The sequence below is a fragment of the Gorilla gorilla genome, chromosome 1, assembly GCF_029281585.2.
Source record: "Gorilla gorilla gorilla isolate KB3781 chromosome 1, NHGRI_mGorGor1-v2.1_pri, whole genome shotgun sequence".
In the NCBI taxonomy this organism is placed as follows: domain Eukaryota; kingdom Metazoa; phylum Chordata; class Mammalia; order Primates; family Hominidae; genus Gorilla; species Gorilla gorilla.
In genome coordinates, this window is record NC_073224.2 from 50750606 (window position 1) to 50777487 (window position 26882).

The 26882-nt window shown below is 47.8% G+C and overlaps 1 protein-coding gene across 1 annotated transcript; it reads left to right on the plus strand.

Moving 5' to 3' along the window:
* RAB7B (RAB7B, member RAS oncogene family) lies at positions 1-26829 on the plus strand. Its single transcript, XM_031003856.3, has 6 exons — positions 1-228; positions 9345-9413; positions 9950-10076; positions 10800-11015; positions 17748-17873; positions 24644-26829. Exons 2-6 carry the CDS (start codon positions 9361-9363, stop codon positions 24719-24721), a joined length of 600 nt encoding a protein of 199 aa, XP_030859716.1. The 5' UTR covers positions 1-228; positions 9345-9360; the 3' UTR covers positions 24722-26829.
* The last annotated feature ends 53 nt before the right edge of the window (positions 26830-26882 follow it).

Sequence of the window (26882 nt, forward strand, 5' to 3'; positions counted from 1 at the left end):
ACCCGGCCCAGCCTCTTTTGCAACTTTCCCAAGTCTGTGCACGAGAGGGAGAGGAGGAAAACTCAGAGGGAAGTGGCGTGGCTTCAACAGACTTTCTTTTGCCTGTCTTTGTCCCAGAGCCTTTTCCCTGGCCCTGCTGAGACCATTGCTCTAAGAAGAGACCACCAGACTGAGAGAGGACTCCCAGCTGCCCTCAGGGCGGAGGCCGAGTGCTGCACAGCCACAGCTGTAAGTGCCCCGGGAGCTTGTCTCAGTGCTTCTGTCTGCCCCCGCAGCCCTGGGAGTTATTTGGGTATTTGGGTGGAGGAGTGGAGGCAGGGAATGCAAGGATGAGATTTCCAATCTGGCAGCTGCAGAGTTTAAATCCAGCCCTAAGACCCCACCCTGGAGAAGCTCCCAGGGTGTGGCAGCAAGAAAAGACTTCCCTGCCTGTGCGAAGAGCTGAGGCCCAGCTCGGAGACCCACAAAGGCCATCAGTCCCAGGACGCAGCTGCTGGCCCAGTCAGGAGAGGATGGCGCTGCTGCCTCAAACCTGCAGGACCTGCCAGAAACTAGAGCCCTCCATGAGGGCAAAACCCTGCTGGCACCCAGAGTCCCCTTGTGACATTGACAGAGTGCCTTCTGGGATGGAATTGTGTTGGCCCAAGGGTCTCATCAGGGGAAGCTTGGCCCCTGGGGTAGGAAATTATCACTCCTGTTCTAAATCATAAATATTTCTCCTTGCCCAGTGCTGCAATGCCAGGGGAGCCAATGAATAGAGTCGGACGGATCTGGGTTCTATACCCAGTTCTTGACCCAGGTATCCATTGGGCTTCAGTGGCATTTTGTAAACTGCAAGTGCTCTGTAATTGCTAGGTATTATGTATTAATACAAATAATTTCTTTGGGTTTACAGATCAATCTCCCACCACAAAGGTCCCACAGAGATAGTAACTTGTCTGTATCTTTAGACATACACAGTGCTGGGGCTTAGTAAGCATGCACTGCCTGTGCCAGACAGATGAACAGATGGATGGATGAGTGGATGGATGGCTGTTCATGGAAACCTCTAGAATCCCAGCATTGGTCAGGCTCTTTAGTGGGATACAGAGAGGTGTGAGGCACAGCCCTGCCCTCCAGGCATGGACAGTCTACTCGAGGAGACAAGACCCTCAAATAACCTAAAGAACAAGAGCGCCAAGCCTCCTGAAACCAGGGCTGTAGGTACACTTCCCAGAGGGAGCAGGTCTAGACCTGCTAGGGTTGAGGTGGGTAAGGCGGAATTGTGAACATTACTGGGAGGCAACAAAGCCTTGTGCTCTCTACATAGCCTCTTTTCACAGACAGATTTTGCTTCCAAGATTGTAGGTCCCATTATTTTTTAGGGTGGATATATTTGTCCTTTTCCAAGGTATGGGATCGGGAGGGGAGATGCTTGCTGAAAGTGGACAGGAGCCTGGTAAGATAGTATGATGGGGGCGGGAGACTCTGTCTGCTTCAGAATCCTCACCTGCCCCTGCTCACTCGTCTCCTGTCAGCAGAAGTGATACCCCACCCAATACAGATGCGACAGAAGAATGTACCTGGTTTCAGGTTGGAGCCAGCGGGGTAAGGAGAGAAAGGAAGTGAGAAGTGAGAGGGAAGGGGGTTCCAGCGTTCTTGGAGGGCTGGTCCCAGGCACTGGGGCTTGGCAACAACTCAGCCCTTCTTACTCCACAGGGGCTGAGCTACACTGTAGCTTTGGCAAATGGGCAGGACCAGGACTCCAGGCTTAGAAGTGCTGCCAGACAAGAAGGGGAAAGAGTTGGGGACCTCCAGTGGGGAGTGAGTCACCGCAAGTTCTGCTCTGTGTGGACCGGGGCTGGCTGAAGGCAGAGTCCTGCATTTCAATCCTGCTTTTCACTGTTACTTAACAGTAGAGGATGACTCAGCCTAGCCTCTAGGAGGATTCCTTGGTTTGAAGCATCTGAGTCAGCTGAGTGGGTGGAATGAGGCTTAGTGACAACACTACACTTTCTACAGATAAAAGATAAAATGGAAATATTATGAACAACTTATTCCTATACATTTCACAGTTGAGATGAAATAGAAAAATTCCTTAATGATACACATTACCAAAGTTATCTCAAAAAGAAATAGATAAGCTGTATAGTCCTACACTTCTTTAAAAATTGAATTCATAGTTAAAAAGTTTCTAATAAAAAAACTTCAATTCTAAAAAAAAAAAAAAAAGACGGCTACTGCCAAAGCCCAGCAGAGATGACATGGAAAGGGACTCCAACCACTGTATGAGATCTGCATGTGCCTCCTAGGTGAGCCAGGCTGCATCACCCCACAAACCGCCCCCACTTCCCACGGACCTGGTCCCAGTCACTCTCTTGTTGCTCCTAGTGACGCTGGGCCCAAGGACTGGGCTCTTATAAAATAGCAGCCTCAGCAAACTCCTGCCCTTCTAGGATAGGGTAGGGGAACCTGCAGTAGCAGCACACCCTGAGTGAGCATCCAGGGGGAAGGAACCAGGGAGGGGGCGGAATGTGGGAGCCCAAAGTTAAGGCCGAGGTAACTTACAAGGATCTTGAGCACTTTTTGTGTGGCCCTCAGGAGAAATACTCCTAGGAGCGGGAGGCAGCTCCATGGGGCAGGTCTGGCTCTACCTTTCATGGATGTGGAAGAGATGACTCAAGCACAGGGTGGTGCTTGGCATAAATGACCTTTGAAGTCCTTGCAGGAGTGTGCTGGAGCAGGATCCACGCTGGTAGCTTGAAGTCAGCCATGGTGGAAGTGTTTACACCATAGGAAGTGGCAAGCATGACCAACCAGGGCCCCGGCCTCTAGACTCACCCCCTCTCCCAGCTGGTAAACAATTATCTGGATCCTTCCCAACTTGGGGACCATGCTGTGTTATAAGATCATGACACATGTCACCTGCAGAGGAAGCCACAGCCACGAGTCATGTCCATTTTACCCATGAGGGAACAGACGCCCCAAGGTTCAGTAACCCATCCAAGGCCACAAATGTGTGGAGCCAGGATGAGAATTCTGAGTCCCAAACTCATGATCACTCCATGGCACCAGACATCCTCACTCTCTTGCTCACAGAAGTAATTTGTCCTATCTGAAAATCACGCTCAAATTGCTTTGGGCTGCCATCCACACATCTTTTTAAAGAAATGTTAAGTGATTATTTGATATTCTTAAATTACAAAACAACTTAGGCCTGTGTAACAAATTTTAAAACAAAACATATATAACATAAAATGATAGCTCTTAGCCTCTAATCTACCTTTCCCATCTCTCTTATGAATCATTTAGTGTATATCTCCCCTTAGCTTTCTGTATCACACTATATAAAATGTTCCGTGATTTTCTTTTTTCTTACTTAAAGCCATCATGTGTAGCTTCCCACTTCATTATTTCATCTTTTTAAAACTGCCCTTGGCCAGGCATGGTGGCTCACACCTGTAATGCCAACATTTTGAGAGGCCTAGGTGGGAGGATCACTTGAAGCCAGGAGTTTGATACCAACTGGGGCTACAAAGCATGATCCCGTCTCTACAAAAAATGAAAAATAAAAAACCTGCCAGGCATGGTGGCATACACCTGTAGTCCCAGCTACTTGGGAGGTTGAGGGGGGAGGATCACTTTAGCCCAGGAATTTGAGGTGGCAGGGAGCTATGATCATGCCACTGCACTCCAGCCTGGGCAAAAGAATGAGGCCCTGTCTCTAAATAAACAGATAAATAAATAAATAATAAAACAGCTAATTGTTCCAGAGTATTAATGGATCAGAATTGATGTAGAGAGTCTCATATTGATGGACAGTTAGATTACCCCAATGCTTTAGCAATCATCTGTACAAATATGTGTTTGAGCATATGCATGAGTATTTCTGTAGGACAGATTCCTAGAATGAGAATCTAGGCTGTGTGCATATTACGTTTTGATATTGTCCAATTACCTTCCAAAAAGACTGTGCTAATTCATAGTCTATCAACAATATACAAGAGTGTTTCCCTAACACACTTGCCAACCCTAAATATTGTTGTCAATCTTTTTAAAATTTTGCCACTCTACTGGGTGAAAATAAATGGTATTTTGAAATGTTAATTTCCTTGATAGTTAGTAAGGTTGAGTATCTTTTCAAAGCTTACTAATTCTTTATAAGATTTCAACTGGTAGCTTGTTCACGTTCTTTGCCCATTTTTGATAAGTGTGTTGCCTTTTATTATCTGTATGAGTGCCTTACACATTGTGCATAGTGACCTACTGTTATATGTCTCACAGATACCTTCTATCTTCCTCGTCCTGCCCCAGCTTTCCCTTCCTAAGCACACCGCTGGCCTCCCTGCATCAAACCCTCACCCATCCAGCCCCTGAGCTCTCTAACAGGGGCACTATGGAGCAAGGCGTGTGAGTCTCATTCTAGTTTTACAGACAGTAGAACCCAGTAGTTAAGAGAGCTGGCTCTGGGGTTAGGCCTGGACTCCAATCCCAGCTTCAAACCCTGCTCTAACACGTGCAGGCTTTCTGTCTTTAAGGCTGAACTGCTTAACTGCTCTAAACATCCGTTTCTTCAATGGTAAAACAGATAATAATAGTATCAATCTCACAGGCTATCTTTGTGTGCAATAAAATAGCTAGCATTTCTTGAGTCCTTAATTTGTGCCAGTAAATGTATCACAATATGCTATGAATATTGTATTCTATGTGTTCAATGTATTATAATAACGTATAATTTGTTTACCCCTGACAATGCTATTGTGTATTTGTGTATTCACAAAGCCCTCAGCACAGTGCCCACCAAACAAATGTTAGCTTGTAATGTGAGACGTACTCCAGCCCTGCTGCATGGTCGTGTGACAGCGTGTGAAAGCATAGCCCTTTGCCTAGCATGCCGCGTCTCTGACCCTGTGGCCAGTCCTCACACATAGCTCCTGTTGGGCAGCTCCAGTTCTCTCCACCCCCACTGTATCTCTCTGCCACTTTGGCAGCCTTTCTCTGCCTCCTCCAACTCTCCTAGGGTTTTGTTGAAATTCACCAAATCTGAGCCCAATGCCCTAGATTCCTGTGCACACAGATTCCACGGGTTCAAACTCTGGTGATTAGGAGGCATGACACAGAAAAGTCTTCTCAGCATTTTTTGTTTGTTTATTTGTTTGTTTGAGACCGAGTCTTGCTCTGTCACCCAAGCTGGAGGGCAGTGGCATGATCTCAGCTCACTGCAACCTCTGCCTCCCGGGTTCAAGTGATTCTCCTGCCTCAGCCTCCTAAGTAGCTGGGATTACAGGTGTGCGCCAACAAGCCTGGCTCATTTTTTTGTATTTTTAATAGAGATGGGGTTTCACCATGTTGACCAGGCTGGTCTCGAACTCCTGACCTCATGATCTGCCCACCTTGGCCTCCCAAAGTGCTGGGATTACAGGCTTGAGCCACGGCACCCAGCCTGCCTTCTCAGCCTTTGATTCAAACACTAGCTCTTCCATTTACTCCCTGTGCAGGCTTGGGTGAGTTGTGATTACTCAGCTTCTTGGAGCTTGGTTGTACTTGTCTCAGAGGGTAATAGTGAAGATGGCCTGCCCTCGGTAGAATACTTAGCACAGCCCACTGCAGGGGCTCAGCCAGTGCTGCCTCTTCTCCCGCTTCTTCCTGCCTGCCTTTGGTTCTGACTCTCTTTCTAAGGCATTGTGTTGCTTTTTAAAGCTAAGTTAGCACGTTGTATCAATGCCTTTAGGAAACAGCTTCCCTTTGCTCCTAGGCCCCTTCCAAAGTGATAACAAATACTTCAAGAGCCATGCTTTTTCAGGGGTTTCTGAACCATTTCTCCCTTGGCTGGTTTCCCTCGTGGACAGCAGCATCCATTACAAAATGCCAGTCCAGGTTCAAGCCTTGAATTGCCTTCTTCTACATGTTGGAATATAGGAAATGTTTGCTGAGTGAATGAATGAATGAATGAATGAGTCAGTGCCAGGATCTTTGGTCAGATATTTACAGCCCATCTTAATCTTGCTTCTTTTCCAGCCTTTCCTCCCTTTACACCTTTCACCTCACCCTTCCCTGAAGCAAATAGCCCACTTTCCCCATTCATCTCTTCCCAAGGCTTTGGTTATTTCATTCCCTCCCCAACCACATGCTTCATTTCTTCAGGACCTAGTTCTGCTGAATTCTCAAGCACTTTCCCTGTGCCTCTCCTGCGGTGCTGTGTACTTTCTCTCTGGTGTCATCATTCAGCCCCTGTCCTTTCTTCCTTGGTGACTCCGTGTGGTGGGTTCCTATTTGCTCCATCTCTGTGCTGTTCCCAGTGTCTAGTGCAAGGCTTTGCATGTGGTAGGCATGTAGGCATTTGCTGCATGAACGTGTGAACCATCAAGAAGACCCATTGCTCACCATGCCAACCCAGCACTCCTGGGTTAGAGCAGAAGTTTCAGTGCCACCAACTCCAGGTCCTAGGACAAACAGCTCTGAGCAGAGCTTCAAATCACCTTTGGTCTATGATATGGTTTGTCTGTGTCCCCACCCAAAATCTCATCTTGAATTGTAATCTGAATTGTAATTCCCATGTGTTGGGGAAGAGATCTTGTGGGAGGTGATTAGATCATGGGAGTGGTTCCCCCATGCTGTTCTTATAATAGTGAGTGAGTTCTCAGAAGATCTGATGGTTTTATAAGGGGCTTTTCCTCACTTTGCTCTACACTTCTCTCTCCTGCTGCCATGTAAAGAAGGATGTGTTTACTTCCCCATCCACCCATGACTGTAAGTTTCCTGAGGCCTCCCCAGCCATGCGGAACCAGTTAAACCTCTTTCCTTCATAAATTACCCAGTCTCAGGCAGTTCTTTACAGCATGAGAACAGATGAATACAGTCCATGACACGGTTCATGAAGGGGACACTAACAATCCTAAATCTCTGGGGGCTTCCCATTTTAACTTTGTGTCCCAAGCACAGCTCTCATGGCCAATGAGGTCCAGCTCCAGCAGATAAAGCATTTTTCACCAAGAAGGCATCTTGAGTCTTTGGGGCTCAGCGGGCTCATTCTCCAGTTGGAAAGCCAAGACTCAGAGAGGGGAAGTAACTGGCCCAAGGTCACAAAGTGAGAACCAGAACCAAGGCCTCAGGATGTCCTATTTACAGCTTTTTCCAAGTAGCGGGGGAAATACCAGCTGACCAACTTTTGACACCTCATCTGAGCAGAGTCAAGTCAAGGTTTACTCAGCATGCTTAGTGCATCCAAAGACAAAAGAACCAGGAATTGGGGATAGTGCATATGCATATGTGCATATATAGGTGAAACAAAGGGCCAGTTAAGCATGTATCCTACAACAGTTTTGCTTTACCTTGTTAAACAAACACACACACACACACACCCACTATACATTTACATTTCTCTTATAGGAACAAGACATATGTATTGTAAAAAAAAAAGAATGTATTAAAAAGCATAGAGAAAAAAATTAAAATAATGTAATTTCCTACCAACCAGAATTAATAACTTACATTTTTTAATTGACAGATAAAAATTGTACACACTCACCATGTACAACATGTTGTTTTGAAATATGCATACATTGTGGAATGGCTAAATTGAGGTAATTAACATCTCCATTACCTCACATGCTTATTTTTTAGTAGTGAGAACACTTAATATAAACTCTATTAGGAATTTTCAAGAATACAATACATTGTTGTTAACTATAGTCACCATGCTGTATAATATATCTCTTGAATTTACTCCTAGCTAACTGAAATTTTTTATCCTCTGACTAACATCTCCCCAACTGCCCACCCAACCCAGCCCCTGGTAACCACCATTCTACTCTCTACTTCTACGAGTTCAACTTTTTTAGATTCCACATATAAGTGAGATCATATGGTATTTGTCTCTTTGCCTGGGTTATTTCACTTAACATAAGGTCCTCCAGGTTTACCCATGTTGTCATAAATTGTAAGTTTTTTTTTAAAGCTGAACAGTATCCGTCGTGTACATGTACCGCATTTTCTTTACCCATTCATCCACTGATAGACACTTAGGTTGATTCCATATCTTGGCTACTGTGAACAAAGCTACAGTGAACATGGGAGTGTAGACATCTCTTCAACATACTGATTTCATTTCCTTTGTCTATATATCCTGTAGTGGAATTGCTGGAATTTTTAATATATTTCCTTCCAGGCGTTTTTCTATACAAGTGGGAACTCATTTAAGTGTTGGGTGGTATTGTGTGTACAGTTTACCATCTTCTGTTGTCTTTTTTTTAATTATTATTATACTTTAAGTTCTAGGGTACATGTGCACAACATGCAGGTTTATTACATATGTACACATGCACCATGTTGGTGTGCTGCACCCATTAACTCATCATTTACATTAGGTATATCTCCTAATGCTATCCCTCCCCCCTGCCCCCACCCCGTGACAGGCCCCGGTGTGTGATGTTCCCCTTCCTGTGTCCAAGTGTTCTCACTGTTCAATTACGACCTATGAGTGAGAACATGCGGTGTTTGGTTTTTTGTCCTTGCAATAGTTTGCTGAGAATGTACCATCTTCTGTTTTCTATTTAGATCCTAAGGGATCCTAGGATCCTATTTAGATCCTAGGGCATGAGCATTTTCCCATATTATTGTAATATTCTCAAAAACTCCATTTAATGACTGCTTAATAATTCATTGTGTGCTATGATTTAACCACTGCTTTAGTGTTGGATGTTTATAAACAGTACAGTGAAGAACATTCTTGGACGAGAGTCTTTACCCACATTTCGGATAATTTCTTTAGGACAAATTCCTAGAAGTGGAGGGCAGGAACATTTTTAAGGCTCTCAACACTTGCTGCCAATAGCTTTCCAGAAACATGTATGAATTACACCCCCGCCAGCTGCATTAGAGAGGAGCCTTTTGATTCTGCAGTTGCAGCAAGACCTCGGGCTGGGGGAGGGGCACTCTTCCATCCAAAGCCTCTGGGCTGTCATGACAATGGATCCCTTGTCCTGCCCACCCCCATCTCTTCTTCCTGCACGCCCCTCCATCCCTGGCTCCAGGCTGGGCTGTCTGCGAGGCCTCTGTTTAATCCTGTCCTGCCTTCTTGGCACTCCAGGCTGCCTCCAAGAGCAGGGTTGGTAGAGCTGAGGGATGAGAGATTTGCCCGTCCTGGAGAGTCACCACCCTTCCAGCTTTGGGGAGGCCCCCAGGGAAAGTGAGGGAGAAGATATATGAAGATTGCTGAATTACGTGCCTCTTTCGGAGAACCCCACCCAGTCCCGGGCCCAGGGCAGTAACTTGCCCATTGGAAAGGGGAAAGCAGAGGCCACACTCAGTGACAATGGCCACAAGGAACACTGGCCAGCATGTGGATGACCTCTGTTTCCTTACAGGCTCTGAAGCCCCTCCATGAATCCCCGGAAGAAGGTGGACCTGAAACTCATTATCGTCGGAGCCATTGGGTAAGCCAAGCTCAGCTCTGGGAGTTGGGAAGCAGCCCCTCACCCAAGGACAGTGAGACCTCCTGATGTGTTCCCATCTCCCGTAGGTCCCTTTCTGATTCAGGATGACACCAGCAAGTGTATCCCATCCCCAAAAAAGAAGCTTAGTTGGGAGAAAGAAGCTGCATGTAAACAGATGGTTTCTAGTCCTAGATCTGCAGTGACTCTGCAGTAACCAGCTGTGTGAATTAGGCAAGCCATTTAGCATCTATCTGTCCTCCCATGTCCTACACACACAGAAAAAACCTGACCACCACTGTGAGATATTCCACCGTCTCCAGACTACTCTGCTCACTTTGATTGGCTTCTACTTCTAGAAACCATTTCCTACTCCCTTGCTATTCAAAGTGTGGTCCATGGACCACAGAAATTTGAAATTCAGAATCTCAGGGAGAGACAGTGGCAAGAGGGGCCTGGGAAGATTCTGAGAATGGTGGGGAAGCATGTGCATGTGTGTTTGCATGTGTGTGTTCACATGTGTCTGGAATTTTCCTCAGTGTGGGAAAGACCTCCCTGCTTCACCAATATGTGCACAAGACGTTTTACGAGGAATACCAGACCACACTGGGGGCCAGCATCCTCTCCAAGATTATCATATTGGGTGACACAACTTTAAAGCTACAGGTGAGCAGCCCTACTTTTCCCTCTTCAACATACATACACTGAAAATCGCCCCCATGCCCGGACAGCCACTCATGTAGCAATGTGCACCAGAGCTAGAATGGTCTAGAGCAGAGATGGGCAAACTTCAGCTCATGGGCCAAATCTGGTCCACCTCCTATTTTTGTAAATAAGACTTCACTGGGGCACAGCCATAACCATTGGTTAGCTTATCAAGTTATGCACTACAATGGCAGAGTTGAGTAATAATTGGCATATAGAGACAGAATGACCTGCAAAGCCTAAAATATTTACTATCTGTTATTTATAAAAAAAAAATGCTGATGCCTGATCTAGAAGGAAGGACATTAATCCAGGAGTTGAGAGACCCCATGCCTAGTCTCAGGTTCTCTGGAAAACCTGGCAGGTGATCTTAGGCAAGACATTCCCAAGGTCCAAGTTTCCATATCTGTCAGATGGGAATAACAATTGCCACCTTGATGACCCAGAGGAAAAATGAGAGCTCAGATGTGAAATTACTCTCAGGATGTTAAATGTTACCACAAAGGTGCTGGAGAGTATGTGGGTGGGAGGGTCAACGTGCCGCAGTGTGAAAGAACCATATGCACCTGTACCAGGGCCTGCTGCTCCCTACCCAGCAAAAGAAGCTTTGACATGATGTAATCCAGCTGGGCCTCCTTCCAGCCATTCATCACAGCCCCATGGGGCAACTGCTTTCCCCTCCAGATCTGGGACACGGGCGGTCAGGAGCGGTTCCGCTCCATGGTGTCCACATTCTACAAGGGCTCCGATGGCTGCATCCTAGCTTTTGATGTCACCGACCTGGAGTCTTTCGAAGCCCTGGATATCTGGCGGGGTGATGTCCTGGCCAAGATTGTCCCCATGGAGCAGTCCTACCCCATGGTGTTGTTGGGGAACAAGATCGATCTGGCAGACCGGAAGGTACTGTTCGTTCATTTATTCATTCAACAAACATTATATGAGCACCCACTATGTGCCAGGCACAGTGTTAGGTCCCACACTTACAGAGCTGAATCAGGCATAGTCCTTACTTCAGGAATTTCACAGTCTAGTAGTAGATACAGACATTTTAAAAGATAATTATAAAATAAAATGATAATTATGATACAATATGGTAAATGAAATAATAGAGATATACCTTGGGCATTAAGGAACCACAATAGAGAGGCATCTACCCAAGCCTAGAATATAGGACAGGTTTGCTGGAAGAGCTGGGTTCTGGGCTGAATAAACAGCATGATATAAGCTGAGAACTAAAGGTAATTTTGTCCAGAGACAGGGAAAGGAGGAGTTAAGGCATCAGATGTAGGCAGGAGGGAGGTCACAGTGGAATTTGAATTAATCTGTGGCACAGCATTTCTGCCTGGGGTCAAGTTGGAGGTCTGCAGCTATAAATTCTTGGATATACAAGTTTTCTGGGGAAGTAATAATTTTTTTATTAGCTTAAGCATATTCCGGACCATTGGGTTAACCACCTGACAGCTGGTCTGCTCCATGACTACAGTGACCCCACTTGTGTAGGTGTTTACCATTACAGGGCATTGAGAAGACAGCACTTTTAAACCTTGCCTACTAATGAGGAAAGAATATGGTAGACTGAATTTGTAAAAGGTGCTCTTGGGCCAAAAGTCCAGATGCCACCAAAAAGAGCTGTTTAAACCAAGTTTCTCTTTTTAGTGTGATGGGGAACTGGATCATCATGTCTGAATTGCATTTTCACAATGGTTCAAATAGAGAAAAGCAATGGAAATGAGGCATCATTTGGCATGATAAAGTGTGTTTATGGAAGGAGAAAGGGAGAGAGGGATGGTGCTTTCAACTGAGCTACCATCTACAGAAGAGAGCCTCTGGTTCATAAAGAAACATTTTTGGTTTGGACATGGAGAGTTCGAGGAGCTTGTACAGCTAGTTGGAAATGGCCAGCAGGCTTTGGAATGCGTAAGAATGAAATTTCAAAGGAGAAGTCTGTGCTGGAAATAGAGATCTAGGAGTCATCGGTTCTGTGGTCACTTCAGGTTGTAAACTCCATGTCAATTCTCTAATTACAAATATCCAGCCTCAGATAATAAGCAAAGTCCTAAGTTCATTCAAAGGCAAGGTGTCTCCATTTTTTCCCCCACTGGGACCAGCTGTGGGTGAGAACCTTGTGGTCTAAGAGAGGGAATAGGTCCTTAGAATCTCACTGCCAACCTTGAGGTCCACACTTCCTCCTCTTATCTGGGATAGTAATTCTGGTTTCAGACCCTGTCAGGAGTGAAGCAGGAAGAGGGAGAAGAGGTCAGGAGAGCAGAGCAATTCTAATTTGGCTTGTACTATCATAAGACAGTCTTGGCCGGGCACAGTGGCTCACGCCTGTAATCCCAGCACTTTGGGAGGCAGAGGCGGGCGAATCCTGAGGTCTGGAGTTCGAGACCAGACTGGCCAACATGGTGAAACCCCATCTCTACTAAAAATACATGATGGTGGGCATCTGTAATCCCAGCTACTCAGGAGGATGAGGCAGGAGAATCGCTTGAACCTGGGAGGCGGAAGTTGCAGTGAGCCGCGATCGCACCACTGCACTCCAGCCTGGGCAACAATGCGAGACTTCATCTCAAAAAAAAAAAAAAAGAAAGAAAAAGACAGTCTTGCACTCTCTGGCCTGATGGGTGTTGCAAGCTCTTTCTTCTGTGGGTCACTCCTGTGGGTCCTTCGGAAGCCTCCACTGGGAACATTTCGCTGTACCTCCCATGACGAGGGTCTTGCATTCTCCTCCTCAACCCCTGGCTTTCAGCATCCCCACCCCATGGGGGTCACCTTTTCCTCCAAGTAGTCTTTAAGTGGGATTTAGTCAGCCCCAGCCTGTTGCTCTCTCTCTCTCTCTCTCTCTCTCTCTCTCTCTCTGTTGAATCCACATGTCCTTCACAAGGCACACTCATGCATTCTGGCTCCACTGGGGGACAAGGGTAGCTGGTGCCCAGTGCAGCCTCTTCTCTCTCTGCCCTGTTGACTGTTGCCTCAGATACCTCAGGTGTGTGTCAGACACCAGTCCACCATGTCCACCAAACTCCAGGGGTTGTACATTAACGACTCTCCTCAATACCATCTTTTAGCTAGAGATGAGTCCTTAACTGTTCCTCCTCTTGGGAGAGGCAAGGGTAGTTGTACCCACAACACAACTCTCTGCAAGGAAATCCCTCCTAATCCTCATTTTCAAGCCCTTTATATCCATGCTGTGGGATTTAGAGTCATCCAAGAGATTCTTGATCATGAGCCTTTGGGAATATGTATCCAGGGTGGACTGTCTCCACCTGCTTTATATCTGACATCTGTCCAGTTGTTGTGCCTCTACCAAAACTTTCATTTTAACTTCCGTCTTGTTTCATGTCTGTAGGGTGTGGGGAGGGAAGCTGGGGGAGTTCAAGACCAAGAGTCAGTGAAATAAGTGGTGCCATCTTCTGTTGAGAGGGAAGAAACCAATACGAGGCTTAAGAACCATGAGGAAGCTTTGTCAGTTACTCTTGGGAGAAGTGGGAGGAGGAGCTACTTGGGGACAAGGACAAGTTCTGATGGGTGACACCAAGGACTCCACTGAAGGAGGAGACTGTGAGTTTGAGGTGGGGTCTCTGTAGGGTACCAGCCAGGAGCAAGGAACTTGGACTAGGGCTTTTCCAACCAAGAGAAGATGAAGGACAGAGCTGTGAGGGCACCGAGAAACCATGAAGGAAAGAAGAGGGACCAGGGAAGGCAGAAGGGCCAGGGCTGGGGTGGCGGAGGCTGGGGAGCAGGGCAGCAGGAGGAAGGGCCTGAGGGGGTTGAGGGAAAGGAGATTGGGGCACAGGAGACCAGGTTTCTTATTTTACAGAGGCCCTGAGAGGAAGAGGCTGACATGGAGAGATTGAGGGCAGCAAAGGATTTCTGAGGCTACCATGAGAGGTGGCGGCTGCGTATTGAGGGGTTAGGAGGCCTCACCAGATGGCAAGTGTTTAGTGAATGAGGGGCACCTGGCAAAGTGAGGAGGACGGGTGGTGACTCGCGGGAGTAGAGGCGGTCCAATCCAAGCCCCAGGGTGGGTGATCTTTGGTGTCCAGAGAGAGGAAGAACAAAGGTTTGAAAGAGGCAATGAGGCACCAGGCAAGCCAGCCCCCTCTCTGGGATCTGTGGTGAGTAAAGTCTGCAAATAGCCCCAGTGGGGAAGGCAAGAGGGGGTGCTGGGGAAGCATGACTCTAGGAAAAGCCAGGGTTCAGCCAGACAGGGAGGTCCCTGGAGAGGATGGAGGAGGGGTGAGGAGAGGATTGAGGAGAGGATGGAGGAGAGGGGAGCCTGTCTCTCAACAAGGTAGGCCCAGGGAAGGGGTTTGTAGGGAGGTGGAATAGGATAGGGGAGGGGAGGAGGCACTGAGCGACAGTGAAATCAGGACAGGATGTGGAGAGGATGAGGTGGGTGGGAGAGAGCAGAAGGGCTTTAATTCTGAGACCTGGGATTATAAAGCCCCAAGAGGGGAGGCTGGGAAGTGCCGGCCCTCAAATGTCCTTACTCTGCACAGACCTAGCAAGGGCTCTGCCTGCCCCTGCCCGGGTGTGGACATGGAGAAGGGGAGCCAAGAGGTACGTTCTTGTGAGGCGCCTTCTCCTCGGAGCCCGTCCCGCAGATGTGGACTCACAGCCGCCCACCTGGTCCATGTGCCTCCGCGGCCTGGACCGGTTCCCTCCTCTGCGGGGCGGAGACCAGAACACAGACTTCCTGAGACTGAGTAATAATAGGAAGGATGTGATTTCCATAATGGAAATAATGGAACAAGGAAATGATCCTCCTTATTATTATCTCCAAGGGACAGCTGGGAAAATACAGCAGCTTCTCCTACCTAATAAGAAGAAAATGAGTATTTAAAAATGTACTGCAGCTTGGCCCAGTGGCTCACGCCTGTAATCCCAACACCTTGGGAGACCAAAGTCGGGGGATAGCTTGAGCCCAGGAGTTCGAGACCATCCTGGGCAACATGTCAAGACCCCATCTCTACAAAAAAAAAAAAAAAATTTTTTTAATTAGCCAGGTGTGGTGGCACACCTGTAGTCTGAACTACTCGGAAGGCTGAGCTGGGAGGATCGCTTGAACATGGGAGGGAGAGGCTGCAGTGAGCCAAGATCACACCACTGTGCTCCAGCCTGGGCGACAGAGCAAGACACTGAAAAAAAAAAAAAAACCCACACACATACATACATCATATATGCACACATATACATACATATATATACACACATATTTATAATATATATTGCTAGTTTAGGAAGGTGGGAAAATTCTGAAGATGAATAGCAAGGAATGTGCAATGTGAATACAATATGAATGTACCGAATGCCCATGAACTGTATGCTTAAAAATGGTTACAATAAGCCAGGTACATTTTATCTGTAATCCCAGCACTATGGGAGGCTGAGGTGGGAGAATCACTTGAGGTCAGGAGTTCAAGACCAACCTGGGCAGCATAGTGAGACCCCATCTCTCCAAAAACAAAACAAAACAAAAATTTTTTAAAAAAATGTTTAATTTAAAAAAGGTAAATTTTATTAGGTATATTTACCACAGTAAAAACAGGCATATATAGCCAGAATAATTTTAAAGAAATTACTGATTTAGTTTAAAAAAAATCTCTGCTCCTTCTACAGAAGGTAATATTGAAAAAAATAGTTTATTAGAAAGAATAGCTTTGCTGGCATCTATGCTACAAGGGATTTATTCACTGGGGCATGAATTATTTGCTCAGGTGGGTAATTTCTGATTTGCCAGTGATTCCGTAGACTTAAGATCATGTTTTCTAAAAATATCCTTTGTTATTCTTAGTGATGGTTTAATGGTTTAGTAATTAACATTAGTAATACTAATTTTAGCACTTGTATAATTGATTATTTTAAAAGCACATGAGATGGAAAAGCATCATAAATAAAATGATGCCAACTGGACTAATTTTGTCAAATGTTTGGCCTCCAATGAACAAGCAAAATTGTAACCAGAAAAGTGAAATGTCAGTAGTATATTGTTGACCAAAAGCAACATTAATGCAAGTAACACTTTCAGAATTATCATACTTCCCATGTCCCCAACTATCACACCCTGAGCTTATTTTCAGAGTCAGAGCCTAAGTTATAAATAATTTTCATTTTATAAATAAAAGATGAGACAATTTTAAAAATCATGAAACTGTCTCTGGGATTGGAAGAGAAAAGTGAAAAATACTGTCTGGGTAGCTTTCTTCCCAGGCCAGCTTTCTGAGGTTGGGGTGGGGAGGAGGGGGAGATATAAAAAGAATGTTAATTTGCAACATAATCACAATGCTATTTCGGAGTCTGTATGCAATCATTCCAAACCAAACAGAGAGCAGGGAAAAATGAGATTAAAAAGTCTGTCATAACCGGGCACTTGGGTAGATCTGGTCATGGTAAGAGGAAAGGGTCAGCTGAGATCAGCTGGGACTTTTTATCCCAGTAAGACAGACATTCCCAGGACCTGCAGGAGCCACAGAGACAATTAAACAGGGGCAGTGTTTGATCTGCCTCGGCCTGCACTGTGTTCTGGGAGAGGGGTGGAATGGTCCTTTCTCCATGAGAAAGACCTTGGCTCCCCTAAATAAATTGAAATAATGATTATAAAGTACCAGGCTCAGCAAATGCTCAATATGTGGTCATTTCCCCTTCCCCAAATAATTAGACATCAAACTCAGGGGTACCAATTGTCTTTGGAAGTAACCCAGAGGGCTTCCAGAGCATTTCCAAGCCAACATCACAAATTGAACGCCGTTTGCACTTGGGTGGAGATGTAGTCATTCAGCCTGTGCCTAGTGGCTCATGTGTGCCAGACCAGGAGCTGAGCTCCTGACCCTGAGCTCCTGGAAGGAGACAGAAAAGGAGAGGCATGGTTCTTATGCAGTGCCCTGTAGAGGGCAGCTCAGATGCCAGGGGGAGCACTGAGCTGGGGCTACATCCAAGCTCTGCCTTCTCTCAGCTATGTAATCTGGGGCAAGTTGCTGAACCTCTCTGAACCTCAGTGTTTTTGTCTATAAAGTGGAACTGATAATGCCCATCTCACAGGGTTATGGAGAGGATGAGATGAGTTCATATATGATAAAGTGACTAACACAGTGACTGGCCCATAGTAGGAGCTTATTAATTGTTCCTAGGACCCTGCCCTGGGGAAGCAAGGTCAGCTGAGACCCGAGTCTCTGCCCAGCAACAGGCCTCCTGAGTGTGAGCCTGCTTAGCTGGGCTGGGGAAGAAAGTCCTCCCTTCCTGCCATTCCTGGCTGGTGTCTCTCATGTGCAGCTCTCTTTGAAGGGACTGACAAAAGAGGCAATGTTGGAAGAAGCTCTTAGTTTAGGCCTTAGGAAGGTAACAAAGTGCAGTGGGCTGTAATTCCGCCAGGCCTGTGTTCAAATCCTGCTCAGCCTCACATACTCTGGGCAAGTTTTTTTTTCCAGGCCTCCGTTTTTTCATCTGTGAAATGGAGCTAACAGTTCCCACCTCCTACATTTATATGTAAAGTTATAGACACTCGGGAGGTTCTCAATAAATGGGAGTGATGGTGGGCCTGGTGGGGATGGTGGGGATGTGATGGTGGCAATGGTGGTGATGGCGATGATGATAATACAGACACCACGCCTATTTCTTTCCCTCATTCAGGTACCCCAGGAAGTAGCTCAAGGCTGGTGTAGAGAGAAAGATATTCCTTACTTTGAAGTCAGTGCCAAGAATGACATCAATGTGGTGCAAGCGTTTGAGATGCTAGCCAGTCGGGCTCTGTCGAGGGTGAGTGGCTGTGGTGGCAGGACCTGCTAAGACTGCCCCTGGATTGGGGAGGGTCTCGGGAGCTTCCAGAGAAGAACATCTTGGGTATGGGCAGGGATGTGGGTGGGACAGGATTGCTCATCGTCTCAGTTAATTAGTTATGGAATGGGTTCAACAGCACTCCAGCTCTGGAACCACAGAATGCCAGAGGTAGAAAGCTACCTTAGAGCATGCAGTCAGTGGTCTGTCAATCCAGCTAACTAACCAAATCCCTTGTGGAGTATCTAAAAACTCCAGTCCTGTACCTGAGCTCTGGAGATCCTAACGAGGAAGGGTTTGAGAAGTGATGGTCTAGTCCAATCTTCATTGGTGGGAGGTGACAGGCATTCACCCAAGTGAAATATCAAACCTGCACGAGTTGCTGACATCTCCCAAACAAAAAGATGAATAGACGTAGACCCCTAGGTACGAAGGTTCGGCAAGAATGTGTTGAGTGTGTGGCAGGCACTGTACAGGCCTCGGGACCCTCTGTCTCAAGAGGCAGGCAGATAGGCCCCCAAGTGATTGCAATACAGTGTGGTCTGGTGGGGCAGGACTTAGGGGTAGGGCCTAGAGGAGGGGCTCACAGACAGCCCATGCTGCAGGGAAGGAGAGGGGATGGGGAGGAGGCAGGGAGGAGGGAGAGGGAAGAAGGGAGTGGGAGAAGGGAGCAGTTTAGGTTGATGGCCAGGTTTCCAGCTTTGCAAATGAAGGGACAATGGATTAGTGATTCCATGAGCCAAGCAAGACAGGGAAAAAAGGAGAAAGCAGGGGCTTCATGACAGAAAGGGGCAATGATATTCATGTAAGCACATTGCGTTCAAGGTTCCTTGAGACACCAGGTAGAAAAGTCTGAATTCTGCAAGGAGGTGGGGAAGACCATGGAAGGCTGCCTGGAAGCAGTGGCGTGGTTTTAACGTCAGTCTGATGTGGAGTTTGGAAGCCCTGGGATTGGCATGGGGAGGGGCTCAGCTTGTGTCATCATTCTGCCACATCTCATCAACATGGGCCTTTTAGGAGAGGGGAAAGGATCATCGCAGCAATGGTTCTGAGTTGAGGAAATGGGCAAATGAGGGTGGGGGACTGGAAGCTTCCCTTATGTGGAAGCATCCGCCGCCCTCATGGGATGCCCTCTGCAGCTGCTCTGGAAAGAGGTGCTCCAGGCCCCAGCGAGGGGTTGTCCCAGAGAGAAAGAGGCAGCAGCTACCTCTAGCGGTTGCTCAGGGAGAAGAGCCCAGCTAGGCATCCTCAGGCCTCACAGCCCTGATCTTAGGGTTCCCCCGACCCTCACTGGCTCTTCTGCTTCTCCTCCAGCCCTCACTGTCTCGGGAAAGGGAAAGCAGAGAGGTATCCATCTCTTAGTGCTTGGTCAAGAAGTGTGGCTTTATTACATGGGCAGTGTAGTTGGCTCCTGAAGCACAGGCGTGCCTGCTCTTGCTGTCCTCCTGGAGTGCTGACGAATGCTGTTTGACCTTGGTGGTGACATTGATCAATAATCCTCCACAAGCACAGTGCAGCAACTGCCAAATGCTTAGTCACCAGGAAGTGTCCATCAGCCCACAGCCTGTGTCTGTGCGTGCTTAGCACCCGTCCTATCTGGGGAAGGAGTATCCTTTATTCTTCAAATGGTGTCCTTCCTACTATGTTGTGGTTAAATCAGGTCCTTCTGACTGTGTCGCTGTTACCACGTGGTGCTGTTAGTAGACAGTGGCTTGTCTGCTTGCATTTTTTTTATAACACCCTTTCTTGGCAAAAGAATAAATGGGTAGCAATCCATGTCGGTCCCCCATGTTTATGGGGCATGTGCGCTGATCAGAAGTCTGGAAGTCACAGGTGTGGTACCTGCGGTCAGACTGGCCTGGATTTGAATCCTGCCCTGGTTCTCTCAAGTGGACCCCTTGGCAAGACATATGACTATTCTGAGCTTCCATTTCCTCTCTATAAAATGAAAATAATTTGAGTCCATAAATATCCATTGAGTTGTCAGGCTAGAGCTGGAGATACAGCCCTCAGAGCACTTGAGGTCAGTAGAGTGAGACATCCATAAGTGACTGTCCTGGAGTGACATGAGTGCTGTGGGGGGTGTGATTAAGGTGACAAGGTGACTCCCAGACAGCTGGTAGTGAGGATGAGTGAGGATGCCTGCTGGGAGAAGTGACATGTCAGAAGGTTTGGAAGGCAATTCACAGTTTGCAGGTGGAGATGGTAGGCCATGGTAGGTGTAAGCCGGAGGGGAAGAAGGGCAGACAGAAGGCCAAGGCCAGAGACCCAGGCATGAGTTCCTGGGGCTTATAGGAGACACCTACTGTAGGTGATGTTGGCAAGAAGAAACCTGGCGTGGAGGAATGACAGAGCACGGGGACATAGTTAGTGATGAAGCCAGCAAGGCCACCAAGGCCTCGTGAACCCCGACTAGGAGTGCAGATGCCATACCACAGGCCCACGCCTTCCAGATGGCGCTGCTAGGCTGCCCGAGGTACTCAGGAGCTCACCCAGGACCTTGAAACCCAACAGGGCACAACTTTCTGCAGTGTCTTTGTTACTTAGAAATTTGCAGGAGAAACATGTTCACGTAAAAACAAACACACTTAACTAGGGCATAGAATGTAAAATTCACATCAATTCTTAAGATGAAACAGAAGTTTACAAATACAGATTTTGAGGTCAAAGAAAAGTTTTCAGAGGCATTTCCTATAAGGAACTTGCCTTCCTTCCCAGGGAGATTGTGGGCTCATTTGCTCCAGCCCAGGGTGTTTTGAGAGGAGAATGTGGGAGGCGCTTCTATAATAAGGAGTGAGCCCCCAGCTGGCGTGGAAAGAGCTGGGCCTCTGAAGTCGGAACGATCTGGCTTTATACTCGGCTCTACCTCTCATTGTGTGTCCCTGAGCAAGTCATGAAGCCTCTCTAAGCCACCACTTCCGTAACTTTAAAGTACAGATAATAATATCTTCCCCATGAGGTTATTGTGAGGGTTAAATAAAATGCTATTGTAGTGTAGAGAGGGCATTACATGCTGTTTCAAAATGGAGCTGCATCATAGGGTTTTCAGCAAGGGAGCTTTGTGCTGCCGAGAGGATGAGCGCCATGGGTGATGATGAAGAGGCTGCTGCAATAGTCCAGGTGTGAGAGGATAGAGCTGGCAAGGTGAGGGTGAATTAAAGAGACTTTGGAGGTAGAAACATCAGGAGCTGATGATGATCAAATGCAGGGAGAAAGGAACAGGAGCAGTTTAGGCTGATGACCAGGTTTCTAGCTTGGCAAATGAAGGGACAATGGATTAGTGATTCCATGAGCCAAGCAAGACAGGGAACAAAGGAGAAAGCAGGAGCTTCATGAGAGAAAGGGATAGTGACGTCCATGTGAGCACATTGCATTCAAGGTTCCTCGAGACACCAGGTGGAAACATCTGAGTTCTGCACGTGAGCCTTGTAGTAAAGAGAGCAATATGTGAGGCACCTGCTGAGAGCAGAGTAGGTGTTCAGTTAACATACTGAAAGAGACCGGAGTAGGTGTTAACATTGTGAAAGAAACCAGAGTAGGTGTTCAGCTAACATTCTGAAAGAAACCAGAGTAGGTGTTCAGTTAACATTGTGAAGGGAATCACAGTAGGTTTTCAGTTAACATTGTGAAAGAAATCAGAGTAGGTGTTCAGTTAACATTCTGAAAGAGACCAGAGTAGGTGTTCAGTTAACATTGTGAAGGGAATCACAGTAGGTTTTCAGTTAACATTGTGAAAGAAATCAGAGTAGGTGTTCAGTTAACATTCTGAAAGAGACCACAGTAGGTGTTCAGTTAACATTGTGAAAGAAACCAGAGTAGGTGGTCAGCTAACATTCTGAAAGAAACCAGAGTAGGTGTTCAGTTAACATTGTGAAGGACATCACAGTAGGTTTTCAGTTAACATTGTGAAAGAAATCACAGTAGGTGTTCAGTTAACATTGTGAAAGAAATCACAGTAGGTGTTCAGTTAACATTGTGAAAGAAATCACAGTAGGTGTTCAGTTAACATTGTGAAAGAAATCACAGTAGGTGTTCAGTTAACATTGTGAAAGAAATCACAGTAGGTGTTCAGTTAACATTGTGAAAGAAATCACAGTAGGTGTTCAGTTAACATTGTGAAAGAAATCACAGTAGGTGTTCAGTTAATTATCTGAAAGAGACCAGAGTAGGTGTTCAGTTAACATTCTGAAAGAGAACAGAGTAGGTGTTCAGTTAATATTCTGAAAGGAAAGGTAGATTACTTTAGTAACCAATTTAGCCACATTCAAGGATTAGGTATTTAGTTGTTCCAAAATATGAAGAAGGATGCCCTAATAATTAAAGAAGAGATATCCACCAGCTTTGGAAGATATGGGGTGGTGAGGTTTTGCTCCAGAAAGTTAGGAATGCTGGCTGGGCATGGTGGCTCACACCTGTAATCCCAGCATTTTGGGATTACATCCGGCAAGGCAGATGGATTGTTTGAGCCCATGAGTTCAAGACCAGCCTGGGTGAAACCCCATCTCTACTAAAAATATAAAAAACTAGGTGGGCATGGTGGCACATGCCTGTAGTCCCAGCTACTTGGGAGGCTAAGGTGAGAGGATCACCTGAGCCCAGGAAGTCAGGCCATGGTGAGCCATGATTGTGCCACTGCACTCCAGCCTGGGCCACAGGAGTGAGACCCTGTCAAAGAAAGGAAGAAAGGGGAAGGGGAAGCGGAGGAGGTGAAGAGGAAGGGGAAGAGGAAGGGGAAGGGGGAGGGAAGGGGAGGAAGGGGGAGGGGAAGGGGGAGGGGAAGGGGAGGAAGGGGGAGGGGAAGGGGGAGGGGAAGGGGAGGAAGGGGGAGGAGAAGGGGAGGAAGGGGGAGGGAAGGGGAGGGAGGGGGAGGGGGAGGAAAAATTAGCAATACCATCCCTGCTGGGGCTTTTCAGGCCCAGCTCCAGTAGCACGAGATATTGCCTAGAGGCCCAGTTCTTTTGGGGTTAATTGGAAAAAGACAGAATCACCGCATCCAGTGGAGGGAAGTGGGCTGGCTGGCAGCTGCTCAGTGAATCACAGCAGCTTTACATGGTCCTCAGGATGCAGGACTTAAGGCAAGTCCACCGAGGTGGCCAGACTGGGGGAACAGAGACAGACTCCCACAGTCACACCCCCACTGAAATGCTGCAAGCATTGGAATAGCGTTGTATTACTTGTACAGTTAGATTCACAAGTTGTCAAGAGGCCTGGGGCCTGGAGAACAGAATGACATAGAAACCTGATTATGGCCTGGAGGTTTTGCAGGAAATCTGAGGAACAAGATGCTGCCATTGTCAAGTGAAAATGATGTCATTAACGGAAAGAGCTCAGCGGTGACTTGCACCCGGGGAGGGTGCAGATGTCATTAGGGCAACACTGGCATGAAAACCTCAGGCTTTGCCCATGCAACAAATGAGGACATTTCTCACACCTACCCCAGACGGTGCTCACTCTGCTAGTCCCAAGATCCTACCAGGGTGGGGGTGAGAGATGGGGGATCCCCAAGAAACCAACTCCGTGACAAAGGGCTGGACCCAGGTTCAGCACCACGAGCTCTGTGCCATCGGGGTACATTACTGCTCAGTCTGGGGGTGGCAGTGAGTGATGGGGTGTCAGAGGATCTTCTTATGTGTTTGGGGGGACCACCATCATCAAGGTGCAGGAGGCAAGGCTGGACACCACCTCCTGAGGTCTAGGGTCATGAGCATTAAGGATTTGGTGGATATTCACCAGCTGGGTGTCTGGCCTGAGCCTGGGAACTGCCAGGGAGATAAAATCAGAGACAAGGAAGCAGCACCCCTGTCCCTGGAAGTTGCCCCCTGAGAAGGACACTTGAGATGGACTACCAGGGACAATTTTGCATGATACACAGGATGCTCTGCCCCTGCTCAGGTCCATGCCAATGTAGCACAAACCCCTTCCACATAGAGTGAATGCTCATCACTCACCCCAAGGCCCACAGTACTGGCTGTGGGAGGAACATGAACGCGATTGAGCTCTGTGACTAGCAGAGGCCATAGCAGCGTGAAGAGATGGGATCCCTTGAAGAAGAAAGTCTTCAGCCTGAGGAACCCATCTGCTTAAAGAAGGGCCCCCTCCTCCATACCACCCCAACCCCTGAACTGGGGAAGGGGGGCAGGCTCTTGGTGAGAAGTGGAGCCAGCTGGAAAGGCAGAAGCTTGGCAGACTGAGAAGGGGCTTCCTCTGGACCCTTGTTGGGACAAGAGAGACTGGAGAAGCAAAAGGGCCCGGGAGAAACATTGAGTCCATTTTAGGGAGGGCTGCCTGGACGTGGCCAGGACACAGGACCGACTGGGCTTTTCTAGGCATGAGTAGGGGAGGCTGAGAGGTGGACAGGATGAAAAGGAGGTTGGGGGTATTGGGATATTTGCAGGAAGAGGTCTCCAGGAGAAATGAGGAGTGGCCGTCACCTCTCTGCCTAAGCCCAAATGACACTTCAGCTGTCCCCTCTGGAGAATGGAAAGTTATAGGACATGGCTGGAGGTCAGGAGACACGGGCCGCTAATTCAGACACTGACCTGCTCTGGGCTCCTGGGAAGAGGCTGGAGGGGAGACACAGGGAAGAAGGAGGGTGGGGAACACCAGTGGCTTCCCTGTCTGGGCCTCAGTTTCCCAGAAGTATAATGGGGAGGAAACAAGAGCCCAGGCTCTGAGGCCCACTAAGAAATGAAGGGCGGGCGGTGCACTCTGTATCTCAGGACATGAATGCTGGCCTCTCTTTCCTTCCCCAGTACCAGAGCATCTTAGAAAATCACCTCACAGAATCCATCAAGCTCTCGCCAGACCAGTCAAGGAGCAGATGCTGCTGACCTCCAGACGCCTGCTCTGGAAGCCCAGAAACAGAGCCTGCCCCGAGCCTGGTCACCCCAGGCTTCAGAACAGGTGACCATCCCCCTCCAGCCCCACTGCCTGCCCAAGCACAGCGCAGGGGGCCTAAGCTCTGCGGCAGAGCCCTTGACCCCGGTGCTGGGCCCAGAGTCAGAGGGCAGCCCCTGGCTCAGGATGAGTATAGTGAGAGCGTCTGGATGAAGCCCGGAATGTCAGAGCCAAACCCTGGTCCTGCAGAAGTCACAGTTTCCGCAGTGGCTCCAGCTTTCCCCACCCATCCACCCCTCAAACACTCCCGCTCCAGAACACACATCTCCGCAGACCGGCCACTGACTGGAGTCTGGTTACATCCTCCTGTGGACAGACCTTCCTCACCCGCTCCCACCTCACACCCCTCAGCCACAAGCAAAGCTTTGGACAATGGCACAGCTCAGCCTCCTTCAACGAGCAGACTAAGGAGTAAAGGTCTGGACCCCACGTGCTGGGCCCGCCTCAGCTCCTGGCAGAAGCTGTCGTGCCTGAGACCCCCTCTGCTCCCTCCAGGGTAGAAGACTGAGGGAGCACAGGAGAAGCCACAAGGGACCATGGCTCATTCCTCCTTGCTGGGTGCTCAGGCAACTCACATAAATCTCTGAGTCTGAATTTGTTTATCTGTCCTGTGGGGGTGAGATGTGCCTTGCCTGTGTCACAGTGTGGTTTTGAGGACCAGAAGCTGTGCTTAAATCCAGTAGCTGTTGTCAATATGCATTTATTTACTTCTTTGACAAGTTTATTTTTGCGTATCTACTATGTACGATGCATTGAAGTCCAGTGACAAACAAAACACAGGGACTCTGCCCTCCTGGAGCCAACATCTGGTGAGGGAGAGACGTAGAATCTAGACAGATATTTCCAAATAGCAGGTAAGTGCTATAAACAAAGGGAAACAGGGTAATGGGATAGAGTGACAGGGGCTGGGATGAGTTGCTATTTTAGATAAAGTGGTCCAGGAGGGCTTCCCTGAGGAGGTGGCATTTGGTCTGAGGGCTAGAGAATGAGAAAGCAGCTGTCACCTGAGAGCTGGAGAAAGAACATTCCAGGGAGAGGGAACATCAAGACCCAAAGCCCTGAGGCAAAAACAAGCTTGCCATTTTCCAGGAACAGTGAAAGGACATCCATTGACCTAATACTCAAAGCTGCTGTCCCAAAGACAAAGCAAAGGGGACCCAGCTCCCTTGGGTGGCTCCTAGATGCTCTGCTGCCTGACCACCAGAGGGCAGCAGTGCTCCTTCTCTTCCAGGCTGAGCAGAAAGTGGATGCTCATGAACGTTTTAGGAGCTGGGGTTTTGTCCTTCAGATGCTCAAAGCTTGTTCATGGGCTTGGGGGCATGTTCAGCCCTTTGGGATTTGTAAGGCAGAGAATTCCAATTTCTTAAGCCTAGTAAGAAATGAGCAAAAACTTCAATATATATGACTCAGGCAAGAAATCAGCATCTGTGGCAAATACTAGAATGAGATGCAAGAAAGCTCACTGCAAGGAGTCTCCATCCCTGCAGATTCCAAGGCTGGAATCTTTTTCTTCTGGCTCCAGGCAGCACAGACAGGGCCTAGCCTGGAGAGGGTGGACAAGATGTCCTCTCAGGGTCTTCAATGGCCAAGTCCATGCCCACTGCAGAATCTTTCTGTCTACCCATAAGTATCCTTTCCTGAGTTCCAGGCAGAGCTGGGGATGTTAGCCTATGACTGTCATCTGACTTGGAAGGTACACCTAGGGGTCGGGGGGAGGTCAGCAGGGGAGTTTGGGAGCCACTTCTCCCCCCACGTGGCTCTGGAGTGTGACCTGGCTCATTCTGGACACCAGCATGGAGCCAGCACGGGAACAGGGGGGCAGCCTAGAGCACAAGCTCTATCTGTGTCCTTCAGAGCTCCTGGGAAAAATGATGCGCCCTCATGGGAATGGCATTTTGCATATCACACAGGCTGTCCTGGGAGTCAGGCAGACTGGATTGTCACGTGCAGTGTGCATGCAGCAGCTTGTGCACTGCAGTGGACCTGTGGACCGTTTCTAAAGGTGCACAACAAATAATAAATGTGTCCTTCTTTGTTTTTATCTTTTGTGCGACTTAGATTTTATATTTTTAAAAATACATCTACGTGGTTCGA